Raw genomic sequence first — 10,836 nt, 5'->3', positions numbered from 1 at the left:
TTTATGCTGTGTACACTTGATTGTGGGATGGTGACAGTGAGGGGTTAAGCACTTGGGATGCCATACTTAAACTTCTGACAGTATTTTACTGCATTTTCCTGATGTTTTATTACCTGATAATTTCCATGTTTTATGTGAGCTTTCACATGATGTAAAAGCCACATCTGAAAAACTAGCAGAATCTGGTGGAAGTTTAGCACTCATTTCCATGTTATTTGCTTCCATAAAAAAATCATTTGCAACGCTGAAATCAGAAAATCACAGGAGTTTTGTGTTGTAATTTCAGGGCTTAGCCACAATTCTATTTGTCTGGGAACCCCTTGATGGGGAATCCACACAGAACAGGGTGACATGTGGATAGCATAATCACATATGCAAGGCCAATCACCATCCAGCTGTCATAAATCCTGGGATTGAATTGACAGACTATGATGCAGAAGGGGGAAGAATGTGTGTGCCCTGAAGGGTGGCTGTGAACTAATCAGGCAAAGGAAGAAGGCTAAGTATAAGGCAGGGGAGGGGAGTGGAGCAGAGCAGAGAGACTTAGTGAGATAGTGTAGCACCCTGCTTGTGGTTAACGCTTAGCTGGAATGAAATATTCAACGCAGCAATAGAGAAATTAAAATAATAATTTAATTGTCAGACAAATAAATGAGAGACACAGTGGTATATGGATACCAAAGCTCTGCCCACTCCAGCCCTGATGGCCAGCACTTATATTCCCTCAGCCCAGCCCCCTTGCTCCTCCTTTGGCTGCCTCTGTCCAATCAGCCTGGTTGAAATTCCTTTTGGCTGTTTGCTAGAACCAATCATAAAAGATACACCCATTTCCTATTACCTTTTATGGGAGACAAAGAGCTATATTTCCTTCTATCCATAAATGGCAGACAAGTAGCCATATATCTTACATTTGCCTCGACCAGGCACCTTAATTATCAGATCATCTTTGCCCTATTGCCCTATTGCCCTATTCACTCCAAAACAAATGGCTCATTAAATTTTGTCTGAAACAGAGATCTTGGGTTCACCTTCTCACACACCATCAATGAAATAAGAATCTAACATAAGAATCTAACATTTCTTACTTTCTAAATCCTTTGCATAATTACATTTAAGCCAATATATTTCATACATAACATAGATAGATTTTTAGAAGGAAAGGCCTTTTCAAAGTAAAGAGGAAACACCTTCAAAAGCAACCTCTTAGATCTACACCACCCTTTCAAGCCAGCTGCTGTTTCTATTAGCTCTTGCCCTTTAACCTTAGGAAAATATGGCTCAAGTCTTAATGGGAGGCACATGGTATATTATCTGTTAAACAATAAATTTCACTATTTACCAACTCTTAATTGTGTCTTTGCAGCTTGATTGTATTCTGTAATTTGTATGGTCAGTGTCACCTTTTGCTCCCAGCCTGTAATTTCCTTTTACAACCCTGAGGCACTCGCTTATAGATCAGAGGGGCCCTGTTTAGGAAGATAAACATCTGCCAAAGCACCCAGCTGGTTTCTGCCTGGCATGAGAGATACAAACATTTACAAATATATTTTTTAAGCTCATTTTAAAATGCAGGTCTTCATCAGATGCCTCATTAGACCATACAGTAGGGCTGTCTTCCATCATTTTTTTAGAGTTTTTGAGAAAAAGAAAAAGTCTCAACAGCTTTTGAGGTGCCCTGGTTATTACTTTTTGAAATAAAACCAATTTTGGAAAGAGCAAAAAAACGAGCACAGAACTACTGATATATCACAAATGGATTCTTTATTTACTGCATTTGCAATTATTTAAGATAAAATCTATTTTGGAAAGAAACTACTTTTGCCATTTTATGGGTGTTTATTGTTTGTTTACAGATAGTTGCCTTGGTGATATTAGCTTGTGTCTCTTGCAGTAGACCAACCACCCTCTTTATTGTTTTATTGTAGGTGTTCGTCAGGCAGGATAAACCCATTTCATTTCATCAGTCACACATACATTTGCACACTGCTGAAGACTGAAGAATCTGTTTTCCATCTCTGATTGTGTGCCAAACTAAATATAACATGGTACTTGCAATTAGCAACAGCATGAATTCATTGTCATTATCATTATCATCATTATCATTTTTTTGCTGTGTGTTGTGTGCTGAGAGAGAATTGCAGTGGGGAATTTAATGGTGAAGTCTGGATAGTTCACTCAGCAATTTATTTATGGCTGTGGTTCACAAGTTAGTTTGATAACAGTGAAATGCAATTAAATGTGACCTTGTACCACTCATACCAACACTGCAAACAACAAGAGAAAGAACTGAACTCTTTCAACACACCAGGTCTAGAACAAAAATGAAGATGAAAGATTACACACGTGTAATGGATTATAAATATATACGTAAGATTTAACCAAGGTTGCTGTTTGTAAGGTGAAATCGTGGACAGCTGGAAGAATGGCTTGACAACAAGTGAAGGATGTCAAGTGGAGACTAAATAAGAAAGGAAGCAGCGAAACAGTTCTAATAACATATCTTGGACATACGATTGCATCGGAAGTGGGAAACCTGATTTTAAGAAATTGTATTAAATTAATTTGGTTTGACTGGAATAGTTTGGAAAATTAATAAAAATATTTTTTAAAAAACAAAAAGACAAACCAACCACAACTAGATCAGACCCTTATGTTTGGGTGTTGACCTTTAACCATTTGCTTCATGCTGTAGTCTTGATCAGATATGAGTCTATGGCGCTATTTGCATTGGGAAGAACTTCCATTGGCCCAAATTGGTGGTGGGGTCGGGAAGCAGAAAACTAGTAGGGGTGTAATGGAGTACCCTGGAATAGGGCATGGTTGGGTGATTGGCTGGAAGCCTAAACAGGAACATTCCATGCCTCAGATCCCACTTATGTTAGAAAAATGACAGTCTATCCACAACAGAAAACTGTGTTATGACAAATTGTTCCTTAATTCTTCAACTCTAAAATTAAAAATTATCAGGAATACTTTCAAGGAATTCACAGCTGCCTCTAGAGAGCTAAACGTGTTTGTAGAAAAAAATACTGTTGGAGATCTATAAATCATATTTAAAGTACGATTTGAAACATTAAACTTGATGCCACTCAGAAACACAGTTACATTATTTTCATTAGCCTAGGAAAACAGCTTCTAGCGATGGTTAATTTTCTCCTTCCAATAATAACATATTATAGTTTTCAGGGGCTTTTTTAGATTCCCAATTATAGAAATTGTTAATAACTACCATATTTGTAGGCTACTGTTTCCAAACAAGCTCAAAGAGTCATGAGTGGATAGTTTTTGTAGCAACTTACTGATCTGGAGTTGAAAGACAGTGGCTGTTCAAAGAATATACTGTGAGAGTTATCCATGAAAGAGTATTTTAAGTTTTAAACACCACAGAATTTCAATAGTTAGTTTGAAAGCTGTAATTAAGGTTCAATATCTCCAAAAAGAATGACCTACAGAATATTTCCAGAACTTTCAGCTGAACCATATTTCTTTCCCATTCCAATGCATGCATGTAAACCCCTACATAATCTTCATTTACTTACATTGTGATTTAATACTACACAGTGTTGGGACCCTTCTTCCATTTTCAGGACTCTGAGGTTAATTAAGGGGAAAATCTTTCTTTTGACTAAATGGTCCAGGGCCTCCTTGACTTTTTTGTTTCTTAGGCTATAAATAAAGGGATTCATTAGTGGAGTTATCACTGTGTTCAGTATGCTGGCTACCTTGTTGAGGTCCAATGAGTGATTTTTTTGTGGCTGAACATAAATGAAAATAGAACTCCCATAGAACAGTGTCACCACAATTAGGTGAGAGGCACACGTAGAGAATGCTTTCTGTCGTCCTTTTGCTGAGGGGATCCTCAGTACTGTTGCAATAATGAATATATAGGATACACTTGTCACCAGTAATGAGCCTAGGAGGAGCAAGGCTGAATTGACAAAATTAATAATCTCAATCTTCTTTACATCAAAGCAGGCCAGCTTGAGAACTGGGTCAACATCACAAAAGAAATGGTTGATGGAATTGGGTCCACAAAATGGCAGCTGGCCTACCAGGATTGTAGGTGGTAGGACTGCAAAGAAGCCCCACATCCAGGAGGCAGCTATAAGTTGAAAACATACATGTGTGCTCATGATGGCTGCATATCTCAGAGGATTGCAAATGGCCAGATAGCGATCGAATGACATGATAGCCAAAAGGAAGAACTCTGTGGAACCTGTTGAGAAATATATGTAAGCCTGCAGGATGCAACTATACAAGCCGATAGATTTTCTTTGACTCATGAAATTGAATAGCATTTTAGGGATAACTGTGGTGGTGAATATAATCTCTAAAAAAGACAGGTTAGCAATGAACATGTACATTGGGCTGTGAAGGCTGTTCTCACACCACACCAAGGTAATAACGATAAAGTTGCCTACCATAGCAACAGTGTAGGTGATGAAGAATAAAATGAAAAGTAGTGGTTCAACCCTCTTAGTCCCAATGAATCCTAGGAGTATAAATTCATTCACAGTCCTTGTCTGGTTCCTCATTATGCTGTACAACTAATACAGTCACTTGAATAAATGGAGAGCAGCAAGATGAACAATTCTTCTATGTTGAAATCTCTACATGATACAATGGTAGGGACACCATAAGTTATTTAAGCACAAAAGATGCTGGATGGTGATTCCTGTGGGATAATGCATGGAAATATGCATGAGAAACATCAGCTATGCTTGTTTAAACCCAGAGACAAAGTGAAAAGAGCGGTGTAAAGATGGCTGCTAATTTGAACCTTTTTAATAGTTTGTTACTATAGATCATGGCAATTCAATATAAAAATTGATCCCCATTATGCAATGTCTTGAATCTGGTCTTTGTTCTTATCTTAAACACTTTAAATAAATTTTAAAATGTTTATATCCCATTAATTTCCAAATTGAAAAATGTTTTCAATTTCCTAAATATTCCATTTTGAAATCAAAAGCACACAAAAGTGCTCAAATTTGACTCAGTTCTGATTATCATTTAATTTATCCAAAGTTATAGCATCTTCCATTTGAAATTGTATTGTTGAAACATTTTTTATAATGCTGCTGTTCTGCTAACATTACAGACTTCAGCTTGCACCCCTCTTTTCCTCTGTAGTGCTCCCCCCAGCATCTGCTGCAGAGCACTGAAGGCTCCATCAGAGCAAATTTTGAGACCGCAAGGTGATAAGAGAGGAATGGGAAGCCCAGTTCTGCAAGTACAGCTCCCTGCATGCAACTTTAGCCCAAAGTATACATAGTTTTATATAATTGTATTGTATTGTTTTGTATTGTATTGTATTGTATTGTATTGTATTGTATTGTATTGTATTGTATTGTATTAGAAGGAAATTCCCTCTCCTTCCCTAGTAGAATAAATTTTAGGCCAACACAAAGGAAAAAAGAAAGTGGATGGCACATGAGTACAGATAACAAGGGAAGTAGGAAAGAAAAGAGAATCATGTGTACCTCTCTCAGGTCTTTCCTCTGTAACCCGTTCCCACAGTGTCTCATGGAAACCCTTAACTCCCATCCTCATGCCTTTCTTTCTCTTATACTCACTGATGTGTTTGGAAAAAATAAAAATTAACTCAGCTTATCAAAGACATCAACACCAACGACAACAATGTGGATGGTCCCATCGACCTCCGTGTTCTCTGTCTTGCCTCGTTTAAATAGCTGCAGAGATGGAAAACAAAACACATATTTCCAGTTTCACAGCAATAAGTAATTTGTCAATTTTGTGTTCTTCGGTTCTGTGGGCCATGGAATAGTTTTAACATTTGAAGCAGATTGGGCATGGGTCTGAGAGAAAAATAATACTTCATACTCCTTAAATTTTCAAAAGTTTCAATTTAAGTATTAGAGAAATTAGGAATCCGCTTACCTATGTCATACTCTTAGGTTCTTTCCTTGCTGGTAGCGATTTACTCAGTACATTTCTGTTTCCTACAGAATATATGGGAAAGGTTGTTCATCATACAATAGGTATATATCCCTAAGGGTTAAATTATGGCAAAACTTTCCTGAGTCAATTCCAAAGCACTTATATGCAGATAACATGGAGTAAATAATGAATATTTTTTGTATAAGGCATTTACAGATCAGTCCAGTGCTTAATCTTGTATGCAGTACCCCATCATGCAGTTATTTCCCAATGTTTGAAATGTTGCCCGACATAGCTATTAATAAGATTCAATTAATAGTATTATACTGTATTAATAAGATTCAAAAATGGCATTTATTCTCATCACTGCTCTTCTCTTCATTTTCCCCACAGCAAATAATTTCATTCTACCCTAAAGGTGTCACTGATATTCAATTAGCAGTTTAATTGAATCACTGTGGTCCTTGAAGGTATTATATATCAATTATTTCAACCACAAGAGGCAAGGAGGAATTGCAAACACAAGGATTATTATTATTATTTCTTTATTAGTATCGTTTTCATGTTGCGACATATTACCATTATAACTGAAAATGCTGGCAAAAATATTGATTCAATGTAATAAAAATAATTATTATGAAAACCAAATGAAAAGCATGTTGTCTGCTGAACATTGCCTATGTATTGAAGTCTCCAGACAGGAGCTGATAAATAGTATGTTCATTTATTGCCAGGAGCCAGTTTGGGGTAGTGATTTACAGTGCTGTACGGAGGCATGGGAGACCAAGGTTCCAATTCCCACTTAGCCATGAAGCTTACTGGGTGTCTCTCTGCCTAACCTACCTCACAGGGTTTGGGGAAGGTTTTTTGGCGAAGGGAAAGAATCATGTACAGTGGAACCTCGGGTTAAGAACTTAATTCGTTCTGGAGGTCTGTTCTTAACCTGGAACTGTTCTTAACCTGAAGCACCACTTTAGCTAATGGGGACTCCCACTGCCGCCGTGCCACAGCCACGTGATTTCTGTTCTCATCCTGAAGCAAAGTTCTTAACCTGAGGTAATATTTCTGGGTTAGCAGAGTCTGTAACCTGAAGCGTATGTAACCTGAAGCGTATGTAACCCGAGGTACCACTGTATACTACCTTGAGCTCATTGGAAGAAGAGGTGGGATAAAAACTAAGGAAGGAAGGAAGGAAGGAAGGAAGGAAGGAAGGAAGGAAGGAAGGCAAGCTAATAGTGGGGAATCTCTGAGCCAAATGCAGCTATGTAAGCCTCTCTGTCTGGTTCTCAACACCAAATCTGTGAGGCGGAGTGAAGCACCCACCACAGGTGGCCGAAGCACAAGATGCAACACCCACCTTATCACTTCCACCACCACCAGAACACCTCCCCTCCTGCCAAGTTCAGCAAAATGGGAGGGCATTGCTGCTCATCTTCCCTGCCCCTTGGTAGGAGAAGATAAGCGTCAACGTCTTGCGGACTGCCACCCCTCTTGCTGAGTTTGGCATGCAGCAGAAGTGGGGGCAAGGTGAGGGGTGGGAAGCAGCAGCCTATTCCCAGGAGGTGAAACGGGATGGGCCACCCCTGCTCAAGACTACCCAGGCCACAACAGCATCCACACCCTCAGGCCACATGGACACTCCAGAAGTGCATTGGCCTAGCTCACGTATCCCTGAACTATTTATTATAATGCTCATTGTTTACCTGGATGTTGGGTGTGTACAGAGATGTGCTTGTATGGGTTAAGAAATCTCTGATGCATTAGGCTTGCCATACGCCCGGAAAATTCCAGACATGCCAGGAAATCGGAGACCTAAAATGGCATCCTGGGGGGAATTTTGAATTTTAAGAGATGTCTGGAATTTCCCGTACATGTATTTTTGTTAAGGTTTTCTGTTGTTTTTTTCCAGGAACTGAGTGAAGCAGTGCTCACCACAACAATAGTTTCTAACAGCTGCAGAGACAGAACATAGTCATAGCACAGAAAATTTTCTAAGCCTGTTTTAAAGCCACCCAGGAATCTGCCATTCTACCGCCCATTACCCATTTTAATGTCCATTGTAGAGATCCTTTGAAACTCTTTACAATTTATTTTGTTTTAATCACTCTGAACAATTTGGTATCAACAGCCACCGCTCACTGCTAACACTAGATCATTTATGTACAAGTTCAAAAGCACATGTTTAATACCAAACATTGGGGGATTCCAGTTGCTACCTCCCTTCATTTGGGAGAACAGACTATTTATCCCTAATCTTTGCTTCCAGATCTACAACAGTATGTGAGATATGTGAGCAGAATTCCCTGATATAACTCAATAAGAAAGTTGTTTCTTCTACATGCTGGTAGCTTGTAGGAAAGGCCCTGACACGCAAGGATGAGTCACCAATTAACATAACATTGAAACAAAGTCATCAATTAACAAAACATTGAAACAAAGGCTGAATCAAGACACATCAAAAAAATGTTGCAGGGAAATGCACTGTAAACCTCCTAATGGGAAATCACATTGCCCAAAGGTGGAACTCCACAGTGCCATCTGGTGTCACAGTGCTATAACACATTTAAAACCCTTTTTTTCTTTCTTTTTACTAATGTAGCTGATTCCAAAGACTCCATCTTCTTTTTTGCAGCTCTGACTGCACAAGCCTCTAACTGCACAAGCACCTTTTGCACTTGATACAGTTCTCTGCGAGGCATCTGCAAATGCAAACCTCCACACAACTTTTATGCACATTATGCATATTTTACAAAGAAGATCTCTCTTCTTTTTCTATCCTGCTAAGTTTACTCGGGAACATTTGGTGAAGTACGTTTTGAAACTTTAAGTATTATTGTATTTTAAATAAGTGCACAATGTTTTCTGGATTGCCTCTGTCTGTACGCTTCTTGACATTCCCAAATAAGCTTAAAGGTTTGTCAAGACAAGTCTTATGCTTGCAGAAGCCATGCTGCCTCTACTTCAGCAAGACCTGTCCTTCTATATGCTTGACAATGCTATTCCCATCCTTGAGTGTGGGCCAGTTCCAGCATCTCTTAGTTCTGGTGCCTCTCAGGTTGGCACCATTGCCATTATAAGAAAACAAGGGAGGCGTTCATGGTGAGTTCTACCACCTTTTTTTCTAAAAAAAACCCAGCACTAACAGTAACTATTATATTATGCAAGCTGCATTATTACTTTATAATAATCCAAAGAAGCAAAATTGGTGTTTTATATTCAGATGAATCACAGCTCTGAAGCCTACAAATTATACGAATGATTGGAAAATATTTTATTTAAAATGTTCCAGAGCTTGCATCCTCTATGGCTGTCTGTGATGAACACAAAGTGATGGTTAAGTCCTTTTGAAAAGCAAAAGTTTTCTCATTATTTTCCCAACATTGTTTTTCATCTCTGTGTTACGCAAAGTAAAGATCATTGAGTTCAGCATTGGTGTTAAAAGACTGTAGAGGACTGAGGCAACCTTGTCTCCAGGAAATACCTTGAAAGGCCGGTCATAAACAAACATTCCTGGAACAAAGTTTAAGCTCATGACCATGATTTGTGCTGCACAGGTGGAAAGAGCTTTGTTCTTCCCTTCTGTGACATGTGCTCTAATCTTCACCAAGATGACAGTGTATGACACAAGCAAGATGAAGAAGATCAACGTGAGGAGCAGTCCACTGTTGCAAACCATCAGCAACTCTGGGATATATGTATCAGCACATGCCAGTTTGATGAGCTGTGGAATGTCACAGAAGAAATTATCCAGGATGTTGGATTGGCAGAAAGGCAGCTGAATGAGAATTCCAATCTGGACAATGGAGTGAGCAAAGCCACCCAACCATGACCCAGCTACCAAACCTATGCAAACTTCTCTGTTCATTATAACTAAATATCGCAGTGGCTTGTAGATGGCTATGTATCTGTCCACTGCCATCACCACGAGTAAGAAAACCACAGCACCCCCAGTTAAATGGAAGAAGAAGATCTGTGCAATGCACCAATTGTAGGAGATGGTATGAGTATGGGAGAAGAGGTCCCATAATATTTTCAGTGATGTGACTGTCGATTCACTGATGTCTACGACAGCCAAGTTGGCTAGCAAAAAGTACATGGGAGTATGCAGGCTGGGGGTGGTGATCACAGTGACTATAATGGTGAGATTTCCTAACCAAGTTGTGCTGTAGACAGTGAGGAAAAGGAGGAAGAGAAGGGACTGTATTCTGGGATTCTGAGAGAAGCCCAGGAGGACAAATTCTGTTATTGCTGTGCTGTTCTTCTCCATGTGAGCATCCTACCGAGGCTCACTAAGGACCACTAAAAGTCATGTCATCCAATTACTTCCTAAAACAACTCTTGACATACCCATTACAGGTCCCCTACAACAATAAAATCATAAATTTGGGTTGTAGATAGACAATTGGACGTCATCAAGTATCACTTCATCCGTCCAGCATCACTAAAAAATGTAAACATTTTCCACGGTTCAAAAGTTGGCAAATCCCAACCATGTCTATGGAGAAGTAAATCATATTGAGTAAATGGGTCTTATTCCCCAGTAAAGGTATAAGGATTGCTTTACTTATTTTTGCAAGGGTCATGTGCCATATTGACATAATCTTATGGCAGTTTATTGTAGAAAATTTGTATGAATTCTAATTTGTTTTAGTCTATTATATGGCATTTTTAACTTTCTGTATGTTTTAAATTATGATGTACATGTGTTAGTGATAATTTTAGTGTGCTATCATTTTGGAAACAACTTTCAGGTTTCCCCCCTGCCCCCTACAATCAAGCAGTATCTAAATGTTATGAAACAGAATAAATAAATTTCCACATTTTATACCACAACAGTCCAATTAGCTGGGAACTTTGCATTTCTAATTTCAAAACAAGTTGAAAACTGTCATCCTAGAGAAGCACAGTTATTTCTCCTCGGTGAGTATCTGTTCA

General features: G+C 38.8%; 2 protein-coding genes across 2 annotated transcripts; both read right to left on the bottom strand.

The window, feature by feature from the left end:
- Positions 1-3,527: 3,527 nt before the first annotated feature.
- On the bottom strand, positions 3,528-4,535 carry LOC308461841 (olfactory receptor 6M1-like; the record flags this gene model as incomplete). The annotated part of the gene is made up of 1 exon (XM_080979006.1): positions 3,528-4,535. The coding sequence occupies one exon, from the start codon at positions 4,533-4,535 to the stop codon at positions 3,528-3,530; it is 1,008 nt and encodes a 335-aa protein (XP_080835132.1).
- Positions 4,536-9,235: 4,700 nt separating this feature from the next.
- LOC308461840 (olfactory receptor 4D1-like) lies at positions 9,236-10,168 on the bottom strand (the record flags this gene model as incomplete). The annotated part of the gene is made up of 1 exon (XM_080979005.1): positions 9,236-10,168. The coding sequence occupies one exon, from the start codon at positions 10,166-10,168 to the stop codon at positions 9,236-9,238; it is 933 nt and encodes a 310-aa protein (XP_080835131.1).
- Between the last annotated feature and the right edge of the window lie 668 nt (positions 10,169-10,836).

The sequence above is a fragment of the Podarcis pityusensis genome, assembly GCF_964106645.2.
Source record: "Podarcis pityusensis genome assembly, chromosome: 13".
In the NCBI taxonomy this organism is placed as follows: Eukaryota; Metazoa; Chordata; class Lepidosauria; order Squamata; family Lacertidae; genus Podarcis; species Podarcis pityusensis.
This window is presented reverse-complemented; position numbering and strand designations above follow the sequence as displayed.